Source organism: Pelodiscus sinensis, chromosome 16 (genome assembly GCF_049634645.1).
Source record: "Pelodiscus sinensis isolate JC-2024 chromosome 16, ASM4963464v1, whole genome shotgun sequence".
NCBI classification, from domain to species: Eukaryota; Metazoa; Chordata; order Testudines; family Trionychidae; genus Pelodiscus; species Pelodiscus sinensis.
In genome coordinates, this window is record NC_134726.1 from 13,974,969 (window position 1) to 14,000,375 (window position 25,407).

At 43.4% G+C, this 25,407-nt stretch overlaps 1 protein-coding gene across 10 annotated transcripts in view; it reads left to right on the forward strand.

Moving 5' to 3' along the window:
* The window catches only part of CLEC16A (C-type lectin domain containing 16A), a 339,195-nt gene that overhangs the window by 228,485 nt on the left and 85,303 nt on the right, over positions 1-25,407 (forward strand). For 4 of the 10 annotated variants that reach the window (XM_075899304.1, XM_075899302.1, XM_075899303.1 and 1 more), the window contains 2 exons: positions 4,977-5,126; positions 25,136-25,255. In XM_075899304.1, the coding sequence (XP_075755419.1) occupies positions 4,977-5,126; positions 25,136-25,255 (270 nt within the window). Of the gene's footprint in view, positions 1-4,976; positions 5,127-25,131; positions 25,256-25,407 lie in introns of all 10 variants that reach the window. The other 6 variants (XR_012896118.1, XM_075899307.1, XM_075899306.1 and 3 more) reach the window with 2 other exon arrangements.

Here is a 25,407-nt window from a genome sequence, read left to right on the forward strand (position 1 = left end):
AAACTGTTTTTTATCCACCAAGGGCTGTCCATCTTCATCCCATATTGTGTCACTTAGTGCATTAATCTGGGATCTGACCTTATCTGTGAAGACAGAGGCAAAGAAAGCATTGAGTACTTCAGCTTTCCCCACATCATCTGTCACTAGGTTATCTCCTTCATCGAGTAGGTGCTCCACACCCTCTCTGATCAACTTCTTCTTGATAACATGCCTGTAGAAACCTTTCTTGTTATCCTTCACATCCTTTTCCAGTTGCAATTCCAATTGCGCTTTTGCCTTCCTGATAAGCCCCTGGCATTCTCAAGCTATACATTTATACCCCTCCCTGGTTATTTGTCCAAGTTTCCACTTTTTGTAAGCTCCCCTTTTGTGCTTAAGTTCACCAAGGATTTCCACTGTAAGTCAATCCGGTCTCCTACCATATTTGCCTCACATCGGGATGGTTTCTTTCTGTGCAGTCAATAAGGCTTCTTTAAAATACTGCTTCTTTAAAATGTAGACATCCCCAAATTATTCCCCCGTGAGCCCATCATCTGTGTCCTTATCTAATCAGCAATAAGTCACTCGCACGTGCTATTAGTCCTTGCCATCCATCTTCGTTCGCTCGTTCTAACAATCTGCATCCCTTGGACTAGGAGGGTAGGGAGACCTGGGACCTCCCTCACTTCAGGTCTTGATCCAGAACCATAAGAGCAGAGGCAGCGTTTCTCTGCTCGGTTGGTGGGGACATACCCCAACCTGCGGGTTCTGCACTACCCCAACCTGGGCCGCTTCCTACCCTCTGTGTAGCTCCATGGGCCTGGCTCACCCCATGAGGGGCGGTCCTTACGCAGCTCCGTCCTTCCCCCTTACCTTTTAATCTTGGCACCCAGCTTTTCTCGGACGCCCGCACCAGCGCAGACCTCTCAAGCCGCCCACTGGCATCAGGCGCTTCTGCGTATGCGCCAGGAGTAGCATGCGAGCAACCCCCACAGCGCCGCAGGGGAGTCGTTCCCCGGCCGCAGAGCGCCTCCGCTTCTTCCCAGTTAGTGCGGGGGACAGAGGGCTCCGGTGCCTGGGAGCCTGACAATGCATCTCACACTGCAATTCAAGGCTTTAGGTGGCCACAACGGAGAAGAGAAAAGAAAACACAAAAGATGGGTGTATCCTGGAGAAGACAGAAGAAGAATTCCAGTTTTCAGAATAGCTGCTACAAATAATTAATCTGGGTTACTGATAGTTAATGTGGACAAATACTTGATTTCTGCAATATTAGTGGATGTGACTTTACTGTGAGCCAGGAGGTGGTCATGATATTTGGCAAGAAAAGTCAGAGAAATATCAGAAGAATCCAAAAATGATATTGGGAAAAGTTAAATAAATTGTACCTTATGCTGAGTATCTCCAAGGTAATAGAGGCATTTGTCAAAATGCTGACAGACCTTATATTATCATTTTCCCGTGGAGACTGCCTCATAATTTGATCAAGAAAGTGTGCCAGGATCCTGGAGTTGTAAATTAGATGGGTTACAGAGTTATATAAGCCAATTGTATTGCCTGGGCATTTGGTGGCTCAAGTATCAAAATAACATTGCAGTATTGTGTCAAGTTTCTGTTCTGTTTATACTTGGAACATAGACATTGGTGACATGAAAATGCTGGTAATTTTTGCTGGGCTATTTTGATGAGAGCTTACAAGAGTGTTTTTCAGTTTTGGCCATGCCTAAACCTATACCAGGTAGAGAGAGACAAGCACTGTTCATATACTCTGTAAGATCCATGACAATATTTTTGCCTGTGCAGAAGACAGTGACTGGGAGAAATAACTTGGTGATGTCCAATCTGAAACAAATCAAGCAACACCGTGTATGTGGGATGTCTCTGCCATTTAGCAAATATTTGCAGTAAATCCAGAATAAATCATTGAGTTGTTGAGGAACTTATTCTGATGTACACAGTTATTTCTCTTCAAGCTCCTACGTGTCAGCTACTAAACCCTGTCCTATTGTCCTGTTCATAGACATTGAGCCGTTGAATATAAGCTTTAGCATTAAGACACCTTGGAACGTCTGTTGAAATTAATCTATAAAAAGACTGCATTATTTAACACCATGGTACTATGTAATATTGTTTTTAAAAGACCCTGTAAAATATCAGCTGTTAAAAAATGCAGCCAATGTTGTGTATGATCCGCAGTCACATTAGAAATTACAAGTAGTCCCGAAGAAGCCAGTCCGCATGTGGATAAGCAGATGCATTCTAATATTCACTTGATGTAAGTGAAATGTGAATGAATGATAATAACCAAAAGGCTGTTCTATTTCACTTCATGGCACTCTATATATAAAAATGAAACTTCTTTTCAATATTATGCAAACTGCTAAAGACAAGAACATTTTTTTTCTCATCTAGAGGACTTGGGGATATTAAGAACTCATAATTTGTTGCTTGAGAATTTATAATCTTGACTTTGCTGTTGAGTTGCATTGTGGTCTTGGGCAAATCACTCAAACTGAAATTTTTGAAAGTGGGTAAATATTGAGAAGTTGTGTTCTACATCTTCCTTCATCACTATTCCTCCTATAGCAGTAGCAGTCCTAAATGACCTTTGCAATGAAGTATAAAGCAAAAAGAATATACATCAACTGCTATAATACCAACTAGCAGAAAATCATCCTAAACCCTGTATCCTGTCTTTGACAGTGGCTAATGCTAGATGCTTCAGAGGGAATGAACACAAAAGAGCAGTTATCAAATGATCTATCCCACTGTCCTGTCTGGGGTGGTGTTTGATTTTCATAGCTCTCACTCATTCCCTCTTAGCTGTCTCTTTTCTAAAATGAATACTCCTAGTTTCTTTAATCTGTCCTCATATAGAAGTTCTATACTGCTAAGAACTTTTGTTGCTTTGCCCTCCTCTGCATTTTTTCCAAGTCTAATATGTCTTTTTTGAGATGCAGCAGCCAGGCCTGCACACATGGATTTACTTAGTGGCATTGTCATGTGTTTTGTTATTATCTATCCCTTTCCTAATGGTTACTAGCATTCTGTTTGTTTGGTTTTTTAAACTACTGCTGCATGTTGAGCAGATTTTTTCAGAGACGTATCCATAGTGATGCAAAGATCTTTCTTAGTGGTTTACCTAATTTAAACCCCAGTATTTTGTCTATGCCAGTATTTTGTATGTATCGTTGGAATTATGTTTTCCAGCATGCTTTACTTTGCATTTATCAACAATGGGCAAGAAAATGGCAGGTGAAAGTCAATCACCAAGTTTTGTGAGATCCCTTTGTAACTCTTTACTGTCAGTTTTGGACTTAACTACCTTAAGTCATTTTGTATCATCTGCAAACTTTGCTATCTTGCTGTTTACTCCCTTCTTCCTTGGAGGACACCACTATTTACCTCTCTGCCCTATGAAAACTGACCTTTTCTGTCCACTTTTTCTTTCCTATTTTCCTGTTACTGATACATGAGAGGACATTCCCTCTGACCCTATGGCTACATCTAATACTGCAGCTTTCTTCCGCAAAAGCTTATGCAAAAGAAGAGCAGAGTAGAATATCACCACACTTCATTTGCATAATTAATTAGCAGACGGTTTTGCGCAAGATGCTTTTGCAAAAAAAGGAGCAGTGTAGATGGCTCCTTTTTATGCAAAATCCCCTCTTGGGCAAGAGTCATTGTTCCTCATTTTTTCAGGAAGCTAATTTAAATGGTAGATTACATACCACAGTTAGTAGTGCTGTAATTTCATATTTGAGTTCTTTCAGAACCCTTCAGAATTATCTGGTCCCAGTGGTTTATTATTGTTTAAACAATTGCTGTTAGTTTCTGTGTCTTTTGTTAGTTGCTCGTCAAATATTTATCTGCTCTGCATAAATGTATTTTTATATTTGACTTGCCAACGTTTATGCTCCTTTCTGTTTTCCTCAGTAGACTGTGACTTCAGTTTTTAACAGATATCTTTTTGTCTTTAACAGCCCCTCTTACTTTATTTAGGCATGATGGTATCTTTTGGGCCCTTGTTTTTTTATTTGTGTTATACATTGTATTTGGGTATTATGGCATGCATTGTGTATTATGGTATTTGTAAAAATTGTTCATTCAGTTTGCATGCACTTCACTCCATGTTCACTTTTAGATGTTTTTCTCATTTAAAAAGAACAGATGTCAAGTGTTTAAAAAGCATACACCAAGCAAAACAAGTCTTTATAGTGCTAAATGTTTCCACGTCTTCTGCCTCAAGTGACGATGGTGTACCACAAGAACATGAAAAGTGCTGCATAATAGAATCTGTACACTACACTTCTTGAGTGGGGTTAAAAGTATTCTTCATTGGGAAGAGAGGAAGATCAGATATTTTATAATACTCTGTTATATTCTGACTGGAGAAAGTCTCCCCAACAGCTGGAAAAGCATGTAATGTCTGCATTTGGTTTGATTGATAAAATCCTCCATACATGGTGGTTTTCCAATGAAAAGTACTCTACAGGTTTTCAGCCTCACAATGAAACAGCTGTGTCCAGTGTAACATTAGTAAAGCTCTCTTTTTGGCAGTTTGTCTTTGAATTTATTTAAGTCAGTATTTATTACTACTTCACATATGGACAATGCACATCAAGGGCACCTGACCAGGATCAGCATTGAGTTTGGTTCACTGGTTGGATCATTAGCTTCCCCAGTTTGTACCTGGTCAAATACTGATGACGAGTGCCACACTGATCTGTGCCCCCCAGTATTTACTGAAATTGGCAAGAGCTTTCAAGCATCCATCAGATCACTGTCCATATTGTTTCACAAATTCATTTTGTGTCTTTACCAAGCATCTCTGCATCTTTCTTCCATCATCCACCTGCAAGTTTATGTAGCATTTTTCAGTTAGGAGTAACTTGCTTCTCAGCCCTCCCAACTGAGCGCCTTTTAATGAATTGAATCAACATTGTGAGGTCCTGTTTGAATAATTTGTTATTAAATGTCATTGTCTTATCTTGTAGGTTTTGCAGTAGCCCAGTGTATCAACCAGCACAGTCCATCACCACTTTCATCGCCATCTCCTTCTTCCAGTGGCAGTGGGAGTACTGGACACTGTGATTCGGTTACTACCAGCTCAACTTCAACTCCTTCTGCAGCACAGAGTCCATCAGGTAAATCTTGATTTTTAAACTTGGCATCCAGAGTGCACATTACTTTATCGGATTAAATTTTAAGTCATGTCTTATCGGATTAAATTTTAAGTCATATTTCAGACTTTTTTTTATTATGCTGGATGTTTTTGCAACAGTGTCTAAGAAAAAATAAACCAGGACACAGATTATGAATGTCTTCTCAGCTTTCCAGACTACTTTAGTCCATGGATACTGTACTACTATCAGTATTCATTTGACTGCTGGTTGAACGATGCACCTTTACCTTTCTGTTTGTCTGCTAGCAGGTTGTCTGTTTTAGTTTATTTTAATCTGGAAAGTGGTTTATATTTATAGTCTTCATCTGATCAGCTGAACCTCTGTGACTAAGTGAGATTCTCCACTCTGTGTAACTTTCCATAGCTGAAGGTTTCTGTTCACACACCACTTCTTGTGGTTGTACCTTTAAAAATAAATAAAATGACTCACTTTTGTATATTTAAAACTGACAGTTATATATGTATTGTAACAAAAGGGCCAACATATATATAAAAATAAAAGCACAAGTGTATATAAAAGATGGTGCATGATTAATGTGGAGTTTTGGTTAAACAGGCATTTGAAGAGGCAAATATACTAATTGAACCTAATAACTTGTTTTCAAAGATTTTACACAGCAAACCATAGTGGTACCATTGTGCAAAAGTGCTTTATGTGAAATTCCTTGTTGCCATCCCAATTAGGACTTTCTTTTCCATTCATTGTGTTTTTAGAACATCCCATGCTGGCATTTATCCTGAACATTTATTTATTGATTCAGTCATTGATATGTATGAGTCAGAGAGCTGCTGAGATACAGAGTTGGGGACAAGACAGGAAGGTCATCCTGCAGCAGATTCTCCTTGAAATGCTTCCATTGTCCTCCTGCTCCACTCCAAACAATTTTGGTTTTGAAAATAAAGGCAACTACTTTTTAAAAATATAAGCAAGTTGGACAGCCATTCCCAGACTTGAAATGTGAATAGTCACCTGAAATTCTGAGTGGCCTTTTCATTTTCTGATCTTAACTCATGGGCATTCTGTTATCACCATCCTTGGGGAGCCTGAGAAAGACTTGAGTTACATTCTTGCAGGGGTCTGTGTTCTAAAATTGAGATTTTTCAATGGTTATGGAAAGTAATCTATTCTCCACACATATAAACCAAGTTGTAAACACTAAAACATGTTGTTTACCATATATCAACATTTCAGAAGTAGAATAACTTAGACCGCATGCACTACAATATACCCTATTACCAATAAAGTTTCAATAAAACATCTTCACAAAGGATATACCCTTGTAAAAGATAATATATTGTGTGTTTACATAGCTATTCAGTTGTGGGGTTCAGACCCTACATACTTACCCTTCAGCCACATATTAAATGTTGCTTAATTTTTCAGTATCTAATTGTCTTTAATTACCACATAGTCAGTAAAGTGAAGGTCCATTCATCTATAAAGAAATGGACACACACACACTCCTGGTTTTGAGATGGTTAGTTTTGACTAAAATAATTTCTCAAGCTTCATTAAATACTGTTGTGTTTCTATCAAAATCCAAAAGAGGCTTTTTCGGTCTTGCCACAAGTAAAATCTTTGAAAAAATGCATAACTCACACATCTTTAATTGATTGGACTCCATCAAGGAAGGAAGGGAGTTAAAGTCTAAGATCCCGTCTGAAAGTCCCTGCTGCCAGCCATAATCCAAAATGCTGTAAACTCCATTATCTTCGATGATCATGACTTTGTACTTACCACGTGGCCAGTATCAAAAGCATTTAGGACTTGAGAGATCAAAACCAAAACATAAACTTTACCAGGAAACAACCTGCCAGTCCATACAAATCACATAGCACAGGTGATATTCTCCCTGTCAGAAGTACTTCTTAAGTGGTCTGCAGCTTTCTAAATTATTTTGAGATTGAGTGTAACAGTCATCATAACTGGAGGTTAAGTCATACACTTTGAAAAGTCCTCACCTCAAAGACTGAGGACATAACCCATAACCTTCTTGTCATGCAGAGACGAAAATACTCTGCCATTACTCACAAAAAATCATTGTCATAGTCCTTTGCCTCACCTCTATGTTCATCATGTAGAGAAGCATTGCATCACCATTTTGATATAAAACAAAATATGAAATTCTAAGTGCTAAACTAAAATTCATCTTTTAGTACCTTACTCAGAGTTTTGAAATGACCATGTAGAAATTTATCATTTCTCAGTTTTACAGTCTTTGTTCATTGGTGGTCACTGAAAACAGTTTTATCAAAAGAGAGAGAAGCATGTGAGAATTAAAGGATGGAGAAATGGTAGGATTTTCAAAAGCTCCAGTCTATACTAGTCTTATATGCAAGATTTTTATAGATAGAAATCATATGCTTATATAGCTGAGGAAAATACCACTGAAAAATTCCATCTAACATCATTTGCTGTACTTGAATCTTGTGTGATCATGAGCTGACATAAGAAAATTTGCAATCTGATGCTTTCCAGTGGTGGCTGAGACAAAGAATACTACATTTATGTTACACATATTACAGTAAGGTGCAGCGGTCCCTGTTAGGATCAGGGCCTCATTGTGCTGTGTACTGTAAAAATGAAAAGAGAAGACACAAACTGCAAGCATTTTAGATATTCTGCCACTAGTAGAAAGAATCTCCCTACAGCAAGACAAAGCAGTTTTCATGCATATAGTACTTCCTTATGTTATACTTTTAAAGATAATGGAGCAAATAATTAAAGAATCCATCTGCAAACATCTGGAAGGCAATAAGTTAAAGTCACCATGGATTTGTCAAGAACAAATCATGTTAAACCAACCTGATAGCTTTCTTTGAGGCAATAAGTAGCCTTGTGGATACAAGGGAAGTGATAGACATGATATACCTAGACTTTAATAAAGCACTAGATCACTTACCCAGCATTGCCGAGGTCCTTCAGGGCAGGGAGCTGGCGTTCTGGGGGGTGCAGGAGTCAGGGCAGGAAACGAGAAGGGGCTCAGGACAGGGGGTTATGTTGGCCACGGACTTCTGCTTGGAGACAGCCTAAGGCAGTGAGGACTCTGCACGCCGCTGTTGGCTTGTCCCTGGAGACCAGTGGGGACTCTCTCCTGCCTCTGTGACCCTTCCTGAGGCAAGGGGCTCTCTCCCTCCCACCTGACCCCTCCTGGGGTGAGGAGGCTTTCTTCCTCACCCCTAGCCCCTCCTGGGGCTGGGGCTCCTACCCTCACAGGGTGAGGGGCTCTCTCCCTCCTCTTTATCTCCTCCCAGTGTGGGGAGGGGCTGGTCTAGTGACAGGCAATATGGCAGAGCCCCAGCTCCCGTCCACTCCTTTGGTACTATGTCTGACTCTAGTAAATATCCACAGTGGATAATTTGCAGTATAGCTCTTCCCTGCAGGCTTGCTGCCCCCAGTGGCCACTCTCATTATCACATCCCTCCCAACAGGAGTCCCTTCTTTTGCATGTTATGGAAAACAGCTCCTTTGCTGGAGCTTCTGGTTGCCCTGGCACAACCAAAACCAGATCTTGCTTTAAGTTAGGATATGAGTAAGCTGCATGCCAAATTTGGTGGCCCCACCTTTTACCATTTAGGAGGAGTTCTTGAACAAATGGACTCACAGACAGACATACTGGCAGACAGATGCACTCTGAAATATGTATAGATTGAATGCAGTCTTGTATGCCCTTCTTATCAATATACTATAAGGTGAGTGGATAATTGTTTGGGTAACCACTCTGATTCACAGTCATGCTGGAAGGGCATAACAAGTAGGATTCCCCAAGGATCATTTTGGGGACCAGTTCTGTACAGCATCTTCATCAGCAAGTTAGATAATGGCATAGAGTACTCTTATAAAGTTTGTAGATCATACCAAGCTGGGCGTGGTTGCAACTGCTTTGGAGGATAGGGTCATAATTCAGAATGATCTGGGCAAACTGGACAAATGGTCTGAGGATGGAGTTCAGTAAGGACAAATGTAAAGTACTCGACTTAGGGAGGTCCAATCAGTTTCATACATACAAAATGGGAAGTGATTGTGTAGGAAGGAGTACTGTAGAAAGGGATCTAGGGGTCATAGTGGATCACAGGCTAAATATAATTCAACAGTGTGACACTTGAAGGGAAAAAAACCCGTGATTCTGGGATGCATTAAAAAGAGTATTGTGTGCAAGACACAAAAAATAATTGTTGTGCTGATTAGGCTTTCAACTGGTGTATTATATCCAGTTCTGGGCACCACATTTCAGAAAAGTTGTGGAGAAATTGTAGACAGTCCAGAGAAGAGCAAAAAAATGATTAACTGTCTAGAAAACATGACCAATGAGGGGAAACTGAAAGAACTGGGTTTGTTTATTTTGGAAAAGAGAAGACTGAGAAGGGACATGATAGCAGCTTTCAGGTATTTAAAAGGTTGTTCAAAAGAGGAGGGAGAAAAATTATTCCCCTTAACTTCTGATTATAGGACAAGAAGCAGTGGACTTCCTAACTAGAAGCAATGGGCTTCCTAACTGGACATTAGGAAAATCTTCCTAACTGTCAGTGTGGTTAAGCACTGGAATAAATTGCCTAGGGAGGTTGTGGAATCTGCATCATGGAGATCTTTAAGAACTAGTTAGACAGACACCTGTCAGGGATAATCTAGATCAGGGCTCAGCAACCTATGGCTCCCGAAACAAATATGGTTCATTATGGAGCCAAATATGGTTCTTTTGTAGTGGTTTCACAGCTCAAGCTCAACACTCTCCTTTTGCTGTCTTCACAGTGGGGAGCTGGTGCTGGCACTCCAGCCTTGCATCCCTCCCCCCTGCAAGATTGGAGCACCAGCACCAGCTTCCTGTGGTGGTGGGGAAGGGAGATAAAGCCCCAAGCCTTGCTGCGTGATCCAGCTCATGGGGAAGAAGTACACGAACGCACAGCCTAGAGGCTTTCCCCATTGCTCCTGTTGGCCGGAATCCAGCCAATGGGAGCAGCAGGAGGCTGTGCCTGGGATACAGTGCCTGGGAGCAGTGTGGGGCACGAACCCAAGTAAGTGCCACCCTTCCCCTCATGCCCAGACCCCACACTCTTAACCCCCTCACTCATTCCCTCCATCGAGATCCTGCCCCCTCTCTCCAGGCCAGATACCCTACTCCCAGCCTGCTCCTCCACCTTCCCTTGCTTCTGCATCAAGGATGCCATTTCAGGCAGCTGGAGTGGTAGCAGCTGTGTGCTCCAAGACACAGCTTGCTTTTCATCCCATTCCCCAGACACTAAAGGCTACGTCTACACTGGCCCCTTTTCCGGAAGGGGCATGTTAATTTCAGCTATCGTAGTAGGGAAATCCGCGGGGGATTTAAATATCCCCCGCGGCATTTAAATAAAAATGTCCGCCGCTTTTTTCCGGCTTTTAGAAAAGCCGGAAAAGAGCGTCTACACTGGCCCCGATCCTCCGGAAAAAGCGCCCTTTTCCGGAGGCTCTTATTCCTACTTCGAAGTAGGAATAAGAGCCTCCGGAAAAGGGCGCTTTTTCCGGAGGATCGGGGCCAGTGTAGACGCTCTTTTCCGGCTTTTCTAAAAGCCGGAAAAAAGCGGCGGACATTTTTATTTAAATGCCGCGGGGGATATTTAAATCCCCCGCGGATTTCCCTACTACGATAGCTGAAATTAACATGCCCCTTCCGGAAAAGGGGCCAGTGTAGACGAGCCCTAAGGGAGTGAGGAGAAAGTGCTTGCAATCCGTACGTGTCTCTCACACCTGGCTGGTGAGCTCCCTTCCTCTGAATAGGTGTATGACATAACTCAAATATGCTTCTTGCAAAATACTTCATGTAATGTATCATTTTAAAAGTTATAATCTTATGAATTTGTATATTTTATTTGTGTGCATGTATCATTCCTGTGTTTGAAATTAGACTTATGAAACCTGTTTACTGATCTAGACATGCTAAGTGAAGGTCGTAACTAAGGAACTTTATGGCCTGGGATTTTGGACAATGATCTATCAATGGTCTTGCTTTTCCTGTAAGCCTGGACTATGATTGGTCCTACAAAGACATGTGACCATGTCACCTGGGTCTGGAATCCATTTGAGTTTTGTAATTTTCTACAATGGTGTGGGAAATTAAACAAGGCTTCTCCACCCCAACAAGGTACATGATAAAATCTGGAAACAAAAAACGGTAACGACAGGGGTGGAGGAGAACTGTTGGACCCGAGTCAGAAAGGACATCTGTGGCCTGAGAAGGACATTACCTAAAATAAGAATGAGGTGGAGAAATAATGAATTGTAACCAGTCCTCTTAGTGCAGTGGTCACCAACCAGTAGATCAGGATCTACCGGCAGATCTTGGAGCCTCTGATAGGGGATCCTGACTGGTTTGGCCAGGAAGCTCTTAAGTGCTGGCACTTTGGGGTAGGGATAGCTCAGTGGTTTGAACATTAGCCTGCTAAACCCAGGGTTGTGAGTTCAATCCTTGAGGAGGCCATTTAGGGATTTGGGGCAAAAATATGTCAGGGGTGGTACTTGGTCCTGCTGTGAAGGCAGGAGACTGGACTCAATGACCTTTCAAGGTCCCTTCCAGTTCTAGGAGCTAGGCAATCTCCATTAATTTATTTTATTTAGTTGCCCCTCCCCCCACTGTCATGCTGTTCCTGTTCTCTTCCCTTGGAGCTGCCCTTTAGAAGCCTCCTACTTGCTGTGCAGGATGTGGGAGGGAGAAGGGGTGTGTGTGTGCTGATATCAGGGTATCCTCCCTCTCCCAAATCCTGTACCCCATCTCCACACAGAGAGAAGGAGGTGGAGGGAGCTCGGTAATGCAAATCTCTGTCACTCACACACACTGTGTGTGTGTGTGTGTCTGACGTTCTCACAAACACAAACTGTCCTTCCCTCTCATCTCCTGACCCAGCACATACATGGGGGATTGTTACTACATTTACTGCTTGCAAAGTGGGTTATTTTTAGTTTTAGACTGGTCTGTGCATTGCATAACTTTCATTTCTCTCTTATGCCTAAATTTAATTCTTTGAATACTAAAATGCCTAGCCTATCATAATTATCCCTATGGTTAGTTGTGCTCCTGGAGGTGGGTGGCATGTTGCTGCAGCCCCTGAGAGAGTCAGAGCAGAGGCTCTCCACATGCTGTTCTTGTCAGCAGACACCACTTCTGCAGCTCCCATTGATGAATGAGGTAGAACTATGGCCAGGTCAGTGCCCGTGGATGAGTAGCAGCACATGGAGCCATTGGTATACATGCCAGCTGCTTTTGGGGGAGGGGAAGAAAAGCCTCAGCTCTGCTGCTCCATAGCTGGGGCAACTGTCCAGCTACTCTGAGGGTGGGTAAAACTTGAACCCACCACTCTGTGCTCCTCATACAACTGCATTAGCCCCTGGTCCATTCCAGAGCTCATTCTACTGCTTTACTGTCAAAGGGTCCCTTATCCTTTGTCTGGTCACTCCCAGGCTGGGCGGAGGGGATGGCTTGAAGGTAGGGAGGTGCAGTGGCATCTCCAGAGAACTTGGGGATGGGCATTTGCCTCTGGAGCACAGGATGGTGGGCTTGATTTCACCTCCTCGTCCCCCCACCCACTCAGGCAATGGCTGGGCTACCAACACAGGCTGCCTGCGAGATGGACCTGGCTCCTGTATTAGGAAAGCAGGAGAAGGGACCTGCTGAAGGTAAGGCAGGGGTGGGGGGGGTGGGTTCTGGAGTGGCTTAGGCAATAGGGTATTTGCCTGCAGAACATGTGGTGGAAGGTCTGATCCCCCCTGCACATCTTGGGAGCAACCAGACGCAGGACAAGGGACCACCCCCAAAAAGGCAGAGAGGTGGGGTCGGTTCTTGAGAGGACTAGGAAATACAACACCTGCCCAAGGAGGACAGGGTGGTGGGTTGGATCCTCCACTGAGCAGCTCCAAACCCTGCCCACTCTGGGAGCAGCCAACACAGGATACAGAACCCACCAGAGAGGGGGTTAGCTCAGCCCTGGAGCCCCCTAGGGGATAGCACAGTCACTTGATGAGGACAGGGTGATGGGTTTAAGTCTGGGGAGCAGCTGGACAGCCAACACAGGCTGCCCCAGGGAGGGACCAGGCTCTTGCATTAGGAAGGTAGGACAAGGGACCCCCACTAAGGGCAGAGGGGGGTGGACCCTGGAGTGGCCTAGAGCAGTGCCCCTCAAACTCCGGGGATACCCAAGAGAAGTTGGGGGAGGGATACATCAACACAACTGAAATCTGGAGAAAACTGATTTTTTGTTTTACGTTTTACAGCATTTGTATTATTTTTGTACTTTTTACACCCAAATATTTCATCACCTGCCCAGCTACAATTAAGTTGTTTAAACGAATGTGTTGCAACAATAAAAAAAAGTGTGTGTGAGAAAGCTGTAGGTACTGAGGGTATTTATACATTTTTTTAAAAGGGGTATTTTATAAAAAAGGTTGAGAAACACTGGCCTTTAGGATAGGGTATTTGCCACATGCCCAAGACTAGAGTCTGCACCCCTACCCCAGCCTGGTGAAAGGGAATGAGATTCAGGGAAGAAGGGGAATGGAGTGAGCAGGGTGAGGCCTTGGAGAAGGAGTGTGGAGCAGGGATAGGGACCCAGAGAAGGGGGGGAGGAAGCCAGGCAAGGGTATTTGGGTTGGAGGTAGAGCTTACATTGCACTTAAATTGAAAAAGTGAACTTGTGGTTAAAAAGGTTGGAGACCCCTGTCTTAGTGTATTAGGCTTAGCTGACATGTTTAGTTTTATTTTGCTTAATAACTTAATTTTCATCTGTCTGTTCTCATAACCACTGAAATCCTACTTTTTATATTTAATAAAATCACCTTTGATCATTATTAAAGCCAATGTTAATCACTATTACTTGAGGAGTGATACCAGCTTCCCCTAGGTCAGCAGCCATTTTTTTGCAGCAGCCTTGCGGAACCAAGTAAGCATGGTGACTGTGGTCGAGGTGTTAGGAGCCCGGAGGAGTGGGGGAAGAGGCTGGGCGCTGAGTGTTTGTAGGTTGCCAGGTGCCTGGCATTTTCACCTCCTGGCCGGGGAAAAATCAGAAAATACTGGACATTTTAGGTGTCCGGTATTCTTTGAATTTTTTTTACCGGACAGGAGGCAAAAATACCGGACTGTCCAGGTGAATACCGGACACCTGGCAACCCTATTCTGAGTCAATGCTGTGTGCAATCACTTCATGTGTGAATCACTTTAGTAGTACTGGTAGGAAAAAACATGACATGGACAGAAACCAGTGGAATCCGACAACCCTGCACTTGGGCATTAGTAAACAAAATGCCTCACAGACCACAAATAGAAGCCTGATGGGCCACGTGCAGCCCCTCAGGCCATAGGGTGCCCAGCACTAATTTTGAGTATTTTGAGTCTTTCTTTTCCCTTAAATAGCTTTATGGAACCATTTTCAATGCCCCTCGCTTCTAGAAGTGCTGCCTCTGAAATTTGTACTCTTTAAATGCAATTCATTGACCTACCTTGAATTGTAGAAACAATAGCCTCCTGCCAGGAAGTACCCCTTCTAGGAGCAGCAATTCCAGGAGAAAGATGAGAGAAAGTGTTTTCTCAGAGCTGATTCATATAAGAGTAGGTTTGCAGGTTACCTGTAATCTGTTTGCACTGCATCTGACTCATTGAAGATTGTAATCTGAAATAAGTTTCATTCCATTCCTATTTGTAAAGGATCCAATAAAATATTTAAGGGATTAGAAAAATGGTGTTATTTTAAGAAACTACAGTTGAAAGGCTATTGGTTTGTTTTTCTATAATCATTCAGAAAGGCATTTTGTAACAGGACGCTTGTGTAATGTGCCCAAATTATTGAAAGTTACATAATAAACTAGAAACCTTATGCCTGCCCTATTATAGCTGTTCTCCAGAATTAGTGTATAAAACTATAACAAAGTGTTTCACACTGTAATTTCCAATTCAGTGTCAAGCCATTCTTTGCAGAAACTACCACAAAAAGAAAAAAACACAGAAATGCGTTATGGACTTTTAATATATAGTACAAGGTATTTGCTACCACCTCTGCTTGTATCAAATAGAACCAGGGTATTCATCTTCAAGTAGTGTCCCCATGGGTGCTCCACTGTTGGTGTCAGGTTGTCCCAGATCAGAGTTTTTACGAGCAGTGGTCAACTGGACCATGCATGCGCGGCACATGCCTCACACCTTTTGATCTTGTGCAGTCTGGCTCCCGCCAGTTCTCTCCTTGCTGCCCCAGGTCGCAGATGGAGTGAGACCTCTATCCTCAATGGCTGTACTCAAAGAAGGGATTTTAGTTTTAGAATAAGTTTTTCTTAATAGTTAAGTCAGTTTTTCAGTTGTTAATCATAGTTATAGTTCATTTGTTTAAAAAAAAAAAGATTTTCTATGTTAAATGTTTTTTCCTCAAAAAAGGGGGGGGGAGAAAAATTAAGCAAAAATAACACTGGAAAAGTAAGTAGAGACTGCTTGTGCATTTATCTACAGTGGGTTCTCTAACCATGCCCAGGTTGCTGGGATTTAAGAAATGCACCATATGTCAAGACCCCATGCCGGTTTCTGACAGCCATGGGGAATACATAAAATGTTTGGGCGAATCTCATGTGCCTCAAAAGTGAACGCACTGTGCACTGTGCAAAACTCACGTTGAGGGCACGGCATGATAGAGAGATGAGGCTCAGGATGTTTTTATTCAACAAAGCCCTGCAGCCCTCAGAATCAGACTCACAGAGAAAAGAAAAATGCAGAGCTCCTGCACATAAAAGGTTCCTTACCACCGGCCTCCACTACTAGAATATCGAGTGGGGAGAAACCGGAAATATCTGGTGCTGCTAAACTGTGGCTTAAAATGGCCACTGAGCCGAAAACTCAGCACGGAACATCTGCGGTACCAGTAGCTTCTACACCAGGAAGACGCTCAGCGCCACCCACCTTGGCACCATCGGCAGCATCGGTGCCATGCTCTGCCAAACTTTTGGCGCCGACCCAAGCAGTGCAGACATTAGCACCGACTTACGTGTCACAGACAACGGCACCAACCCACATGGTGCAGATACCGGCACTGACACATTTGGCACCGGCATTGAGGCATGATTCAGAATGCCCAGCACTGGAAGAGAATGTTAGCTCCTCGGCAGCAAAAAAGGCAATGCATAAATCCTACAGAACATGGGATCCTACCATGGAGTCGCTCACCTTTTCACCTGCTCCATCATTACCGTCATCTTTTCTACAATCACCGCAGATGACAAAGGCCCATTCTCACACATGAGATGCATTACAGACCCAGAGCCGATCTCTCTCCTGAACCACAACCATACCAAAGATACAAGTCCTTATCACCTCCTCCGTCCTTAAGGGGTTCTATCAGAGCATTCCACTCTCCTACTCTCTCATCTCATACATACCATTATGAACGCAGATTGTGTTCACCACGATATCACTCTCCTGATAGATGGGAATACCAGCAACTCAGGCACTCACGTCACTATGGCTAGTCATCTCATTGGTCGCTACGATATCACCATCGACGACAGAGATATCATCCATCCTGCTGCCTGGAATATCTGCACACACACGGATGGATATTCATCCTCACCAGCGCCTCACAGACTGGACCCTACAACATGCCTTCAAACCCCCAACCAATACATGAATACTCTGAACCTGAGGAGGGACAGATTTCTGAGACAAACAAACTGCAACCTGATGTTCCACCAACAGATCAGTCATCTTCATCTCTCAATGAGGTGGTTATTCCCAGTGACTAATCATCACCTGACAACCTGAAACAGTTTCAGGAACTTTTTAAGAGAATGGCTGCCAGCCAGGAGATACAGTTCACCGAGATCCAAGACAAACAACACCGACTTCTTAAAAATCTCCAACCATCTCAATGTGCAAAAATAGCAATTCTTATAGATGAGGCTAATTATGAAGGCTACGGACGAGATCTGGCAGACTCCCGCATCAATAACCCCAACCAATAAGCAAGCAGATAAAAAGAACTTTGTCCTGTCCAAAGGTGCAGAATTTCTTTTTTCCCGCCTGCAACCTAATTCGTTAGTGGTAGATGCAGCTCAGCAGAGGTCAAATTCTGGGGATAAGGATAGTAAGCACCTTGACATCTTTGGGAGTAAGATGTACTCACCGTCGACCCTTCTCCTTAGAATAGCTAATTATGCAGTGTTGCTTTCCAACCATAATTTCGATAATTATTATCAAGCATTTACCAGATTCAAAAAGATCTATAATGAAATCAGTAGTACAGGAGGGCTATGCTTCATCAAGAACTTCTCTCCAAATAGCCCTGGATATAGCCAACACAGCAGCCTGCGCCACATCAACTTCTATGGTAATGAGAAGGGCTTCTTGGCTTCAGTCTGCTGCAGTTCCTCATGAACTGCAGGCAAAAGTGGAAGACCTTCCTTTTAATAAAGACACATTATTTTCATGAAACACAAAGTCTTACGTTCCACTAAGGATTCAAGAGCCACCCTTTATACCTTAGGTATGTACACCCTACCATACCGACGTAGGCAATACGTGCCATACCTATGGCACCGAGACTTTTCATACCCTAGATACCAACAATGGGGATTTGATCAACCCAGACCAAGGCGATGACCTCAGAACAGCCGTAACCAGACTCAGTAGAAAGCAAACAGCAAGTTTGACTTCCAGATCAAGGGCTTGCAACACCTCCCCCTGTTGGATCACCATGATCAAGCTACTCCAGTCTTTCATCATCAGCTGAGACCATTTTACCACTGCTGGGCCACCATCACATCAGATCGCTGGGTTCTAGAAATTGTGCCATGAAGCTACACCATACCCTTCCTAATACTACCTCCCACCTCCCCACTATCCCAGTCCCTCTTCAGGGACCCTTCTCAAGGATCTACTCAAAAAGGAGGTCCTCCATTTCTTATTCATCGGAGCAGTAGATAAGGTGCCAGAAGAGTTCAAGGACAGGGGGTTTCTATTCCCATTACTTTCTCACAACAAAAAAGATAGGTGGCTGGAGACCAATTCTAGACCTTCGCAGATTGAACCGATACCTACAAAAGCAACAATTCAAGATGGTGACCCTAGCATCCATTATTCCAGCATTAGCTCAGGGAGACTGGTTTGCATCCCTCGACGTGCAAGATGCCTACTTTCATGTTACCATACACCCAGTGCACAGATGATTTCTACGCTTTGTGATTGGATCAGAACACTATCAGTACTGTGTCCTACCTTTCAGCTTGTCATCAGCGCTCAGAGTGTTTTCTAAGATCCTTGCTGCTGTAGCGGGTTATCTACATCGACAGCATATTATGATTTTTCCTTATTTAGACTGTTTAATAAAGGGGCCAACAGAGTCGGGGACACTCCATATGATATCCCTAACCAGACACACATTTGACCTCTTAGGCCTCCTTCTCAATGAACAGAAATTAACGCTTCTACCTACAAAAACCTTAGAGTTCATTGGAGCCCACTTAGATTCCACCATGGCGAGGGTGTACTTACCATTATAATGATTCTGAGCAATCCGAGACCCTGTATTTACTCTCTCAAACAGCCCCAGAGCACCAATACTTACCTGTCTTCAGCTCATGGGTCATATGGCAGCTACAACTTACGTGGTTGCTTATGAGAGGCTTCATTTTCGCTATCTTCAACTCTGGCTGGCCTCTGTTTACACTCACCAGAAGCAGGATGTACACAGGCAAGTGTCCCTAACTACTGACATTATAACACCTCTAAAGTGGTGGACCGAACCAAACAACTTATTTGCAGGAGTCCCGTTCCATTGGGATAAACCTACCATACAGATTACTACCGACCGAAGCCTCCCTCATTGGATGGGTAGCTCATATGGGAGACATGTCCATCCAAGGTCTATGGACGACCAAGGAATCTATTTTGTATATCAATCTGTTGGAACTCAGAGCAGTTGCAAATGCATGCAGACGTTTTCTGCCACATATCCGGGGAACCAGTGAGGATACTTACCAACAATGTCTCCACAATGTATTATATAAATTGACAGGGTGGCACTCGTTCTCACTCCCTGTGTGTCGAGGCGATTCAACTGTGAAACTGGTACATCCGCAGTGCGGTTACCCTGATAGCTTTCTGCTTACCTGGGGTCAACAACGTGTTAGTGGACTCACTCAGCAGACATTTTGCCCCAGACCATGAATGGAAGTTACATCAACACATCCTCCAGCCTATTTTCAATCATTAGGGTCATCCACAAATAGACCACTTCACCTCACACGACAATACGAAATGCCACCAATACTATTCCAGAGGTGGCACAGGCCATGGATCTCTAGGGGATGCCTTTCTCCTCCATTGAAGAGGCCCACTCTTATATGCCTTTCCTCCTACATCCCTTATTCCAAGAATTTTTGAGAAAATCAACAGACGGTGCAACAGTGATTCTCATACCCCCATTCTGGGCACAACAAACATGGTTTCCCTATCTTTATCAGATGTCTCCTCAACTGTCTTATCACCTTCCTACATATCCCAATCTCCTAACCCAGAACAACGGGACCCTAATTGATCCTCAACATCATACGCTATGGTTGACCACCTGGCTCATTGTTGGTTCCAAGAAGGCGAACTCCACTGTTCAGACAAAGTGAGAGATGTCCTATTGCAGTGGTCCCCAACACGGGCCATTTGTGTGCGCCCACCAAGTGCTCGGGGATTGCAGGGGGGGCGCCGGCCCCGGGCGCGCGGCGCTTGGGGGGAGGGCGCCGGGTGCGCGGCGCTTGTGGGGGAGCCCCCCGCTCCAAGCACACGGCTATGGGGGGGGGGGCGCCCCAGGCCGTGCATGTGTCCCCGCCCTCTGGCGCCCGGCAGGCGAACGGCCACGCCCCCTGGCGCCCGGCAGCCTCTAAAGGTTGGGGACCACTGTCCTATTGCATAGTAGAAAACAATCCACTTGATGTACCTACCTTCACAAGTGGTGCAAATTCCTATCTTGGTGCACCACTAAATAACTGGATCCATGTAAGGCACCCTTTCACATTATTTTAGACTATATCCTACAATTGAAAGATACAGGGTTAGCCTAGAGTATTTGAAAGTACACGTAACAGCAATCACCGCGTTCCACAGATCAGTTGATGGAGCTGATTCCCAACACTCTTACCCGTGCTTCCTTTGAGCCAATAGCAACCACTCCGCTTTCATAGAATCATAGAAGTGGAAGAGACCTCAGAAGGTCATCAAGTCCAGCCCCCTGCTCTAGGCAGGACCAATTCCAACTAAATCAACCCGGCCAGGGCTTTATCAAGCCGAGACTTAAACACCTCTAGGGATGGAGACTCCACCACTTCTCTAGGTAACCCATTCCAGTGCTTCACCACCCTCTTAGTGAAATAGTTTTTCCTAATATCCAACCTGGACCTCTCCCACCACAACTTGAGACCATTGCTCCTTGTTCTGCCATCTGTCACTACTGAGAGCAGCTTCTCTCCATCCTCTTTGGAACCTCCCTTCAGGAAGTTGAAGGCTGCTATCAAATCCCCCGTCACTCTTCACTTCTGCAGACTAAACAGACCCAAGTCCCTCAGCCTCTCCTCATAGGTCATATGCTCCAGCCCCCTAATCATTTTGGTTGCCCTCCGCTGGACCCTCTCCAATGCGTCCACATCCTTTTTGTAGTGGGAGGCCCAGAACTGGACACAATACTCCAGATGTGGTCTCACCAAAGCCGAATAAAGGGGAATGATGACATCTCAAGATCTGCTGGCAATGCTCCTCTTCATGCAACCTAATATGCCATTAGCCTTCTTGGCTACAAGGGCACACTGTTGACTCATATCTAGCTTCTCATCCACTGTAACCCCCAGGTCCTTTTCTGCAGAACTACTACTTAACTTGTTGGTCCCCAGCTTGTAACTATATTTACCCACCACGGGCTGTCCATCTTCATCCCATCTTGCGTCACTTGGCGCAGAAGTCCAGGAGCGGACCTTGTCCGTGAATACAGAGGCAAAGAAAGTATTGAGTATTTCCGCTTTCCCTACATCATCTGTCACTAGGTTACCTCCTTCATCCATTAGGGACCACACACCCTCTCTGATCACCTTCTTCTTGTTAACATGCCTGTAGAAACCTTTCTTGTTATCCTTCACATCCTTAGCCAGTCGCAATTCCATTTGCGCTTTCGCCTTCCTAATAACCCCCCAGCATTCTCGAGCTATACCTTTAAACTCCTCCCTTGTCATTTGTTTCCACTCTTTGTAAGCTTCCTTTTTGTGCTTAAGTTCACCAAGGATTTCCCCTGTAAGCCAGTCTGGTCTCCTACCATGTTTGCCTCTCTTGCTACGCGTCGGGATGGTTTCTTTCTGTGCCTTCAATAAGGCTTCTTTAAAATACTGCCAGCTGTCCTGGACTCCTTTCCCCTTCATGTTAACATCCCAGGGGATTCTGCCCATCAGATCTCTGAGGGAGTCAAAATCTGCTTTTTTGAAATCCAAGGTGTGTATTTTACTACTCTCTTTTCTTCCTTTGGTCAGGATCCTGGAATCTACCAGCTCATGATCACTGCTTACCAGGTTGTCACCCACCTCCACTTCCCCTATTAGTTCCTCCGTGTTTGTGAGCAGAAGGTCAAGCTGCGCACGGTCCCTGGTCGGATCCTTCAGCACCTGTGTCAAGAAGTTATCCCCAACATTCTCCAAAAACTTCCTGGATTGCCTGTGTACTGCCGTATAGGTTTCCCAGCAGATGTCAGGGTGATTAAAGTCCCCCAGGAGAACCAGGGCCTGCGATCTGGAAGCTTCACTCAGTTGTCCGAAGAAAGCCTCATCTACCTCATCCACCTGATTCGATGGCCTGTAGCAAACACCAACCACAACATCACTGCTGTTGTTTGCTCCTTTAAACTTAACCCATAGACTCTCAACAGGTTTTTCTTCCTCTTTATACTGGAGTTCAGAGCAATCGTAGTGCTCTCTTACATATAGTGCAACTCCTCCTCCTTTTCTCCCCTGCCTGTTGTTCCTGTACAGTCTATACCCTTCCATGACAGCGCTCCAGTCATGCGAGTCATCCCACCATGTCTCTGTTATCCCAATTAAATCATATTTCTTGGTCTGGGCCAGGGCCTCCAGTTCTTCCTGTTTGTTGCCCAGGCTTCTCGCATTAGTGTACAAACACTTCAGGTAACCAGTTGATCGTCCAATGATGATACTCAAATGATGATACTCAAAGTTACATTTCTGCTAGCCATTACCTCCCCCCGCAGAATTGGACAAATAGCAGCCCTAATGGCAGTGCCACCATACACCATTTTCAGCATGGACAAAGTAATGCTGCATCCTCATCCATCCTTCATTCCAATGGCTTGGTCAGATTTCCACATAAACAAGCCAATCATACTTACAGCTTTCTACCCCAGGCCACATGCAAGTGCTTGCGAGACTTTGCTTCATTTGCTCAACATGAATAGATTACTTGCCTTCTATTTATAGAGAACTCTAACCTTTCACAAAACAGAGTGTCTACTAATTTCAGTAGCGGAACACTGCAGGGGCCAACCCCTCTCATCACAACTGATCTCAAACATTTTTGTTATTTGCATTAAAAAGTGCAATGCCATACGAAATAAACCACTGCCAGAGACACTAAGAGCTCATTCTACAAGAGCTATAGCAACTTCCACAGCCTTCCTTCACAGAGTTCCTCTTAGAGATATTTGTCAAGAGGCCACATGGTCCACTAACGATACCTTCATGAAACACTATGCAATTTCTAATAAGCTATTTACTGACACTGCAGTAGCATCTGCAGTTATCTCAGCTGTCAATAAGCAGTGACTCCGTTACCCACCTTTCTTATACTCGGGTACTGCTACACAGTCACCAACAGTGGAGAACCCATGGGGACACTACTCAGATAAGAAGAGGAAGTTACTCACCTTGGTGCAGTAATGATGGCTCTTCAAGATATGTGTCCCTGTGGGTGCTCCACTACCCAATCTCTTCCCCTCTTCGGAGTTTCTTATTATATCTTGCAGATACCAGGGCAGACTTGAGGAATTGGCAGACCCTGGACCATGCAAGAGATCAAAAGGTGCGAACGGCACGAGGTGTGTGCCGCGCATGCATGGTCCGGCTGACCACTGCTCGTGAAAACTCCAATCTGCGGTGCCGGGACTACCCACCACCAACAGTAGAGTACCCATGGGGACACACATCTTGAAGAACCGTCATTACTGCACAAAGGTAAGTAACTTCCTCTTTTCCTTCACAAGGGAAGTAATTAAATTAAATTAAATTAAATTAAATTAAATTAAATTAAATTAAATTAAATGCTTTGTATGTTACATGCCTTCCACACATATTTCAGTAACTTGGAGAGTAGAGCACAATAGTTATTTACCTACTTTGCTGTGAATGAGTTAAGCTATTTTTCAGCTCTTAATACTACTGAACACACTGGTAGCTAATATTGTATTTCCTGGCATACACTTCTAAAATTATGGCAACCTTTAAGTCCTTGTGTAGAAAATTATGGAGTTAAATGTAGTTCTTGCAGTATTTTTGTTCCTTAGAAGTAAAAAAGCAGAAGTTGTGTATTGGAAGAAGGAAAGTCCCCATAGGGAAAGAACAAGCAATACAATCAAAACAAGTCACATGTATTGCTAGCAGGGTTTTTTTTTATATGTTATACTCTGATATTCCTTGAAGTAACATGCCCATGTGAATAGTTGCTATGTATAAGATGAAAATGTTTTCTTGTTAGTCATACTTACTTCACTGTGCTTTTTAAACTTACAATGTAGCTCCTTTGGTATTAATTGAAAAGTGTGTGGTGCTCATATCTGTATGGTAAGTGGAATGGGGAAGCTCTACACGTCTACAAAATTCATGTGCTAGCGTTCGGTATATTTTCATTGCCACACAGCATTTTATTAAGAATTTTTAAAACTATGTGAAGTCATAAAATGCAGCTGGTCTGAAAGTATTTATGGGATGATAACAGACGGTGGAGATATATAAGCCCAGCACCTAAGCAATTAATGTTGGGTATTTTAGGAAGGTTTTCCCTTCTTGTATTCCATTTACAACATACTATACTCCTAGTTGGGACAGATGTAGCTTTGGAAGTGAATGGATAATATGGAAAGACTAGTCCTTTGTTGCTGGGTGATTTGCATTCTAATTTGTAGAGGTGATAGATTCCAAAATTCTGAGCACTGGGATCCTGTAGAAAACCAATGCATGCCACTGTGCTGACACCTTCTCTGTCCCTTCCATTTGTGATTCAGTAACCTAACTGTAGTGTTGTTTGAGTTTTGTTATGCTAGTTATCCTCTCTGTTGACTAGGTACAAAAATACTTTTGTTTAACCCAAATTTCTTTTCCAGAACCCTATATATGTGCTAAGCAGTCTCTCTTTTCTTAACTGCTGGTTGTCCCTTGATATCTCTTTAAAATACTGCCCTTGGTTTTGTGACAATCCAAGGGCAATATTTCAGTTTCATGTCTTTGAGTAGAAATATTGGATTATCCAAAATATCCTTTTGGCAGGAGAACCCATGCTATCATGTAATTTATTGCTGCTGAGGAATCAGAATATTATTATCACACCACCATTTCTAGATAATTGCTTCTGCTGAATATTTTTAAAGTGTCCTACTAGATTGCAATGTAAAAGTCTACCAATCCTGCCTCAGTGTAACTTCAGTAGGAGTTCAACTGATGTCAGAATTGCACAATCTGGCCTTAAATGCCATAAGTAAATCTCCAGCTATGTATATATTGTAGGCAACAATATACATACCCTTCAGACATATTTTCCTAACATACAAAGCTCTTGATATGATTTAAGAGACCACTCAGAATACCAGCAGTTATGAATATGTCACTGTCACTTATTCTTGTTGATACTCTAATATTTATCCTTTGTGTCCATTCAAGTTTCCCTTCTCCATTTTGTTGCTAAAGCCTTTGAATGATATATCGCTGTGTTTTCCTCTAGTAAGGTCTGGCAGGAAAGGACGACGGCGGGTGTTTAGTCTGTCGGAGGCTGACAGTCACGGTGGACACTGGGTTTAGGTCTTCAAGCAGCAGCTGCAACCGCAACACGTGCAAAATCAATGCAGGCAGGTTCCTCCATAAGATTTCAAAAGGCCACAACATTTAACTGAGCATAGCCATCATCTATTTTCATACTAACAAAATGACTGACTCCTATTTATATGCATGACATACAGAACTTAATAGTATCCACCTATATTTGATTGTTCTAGTTAAG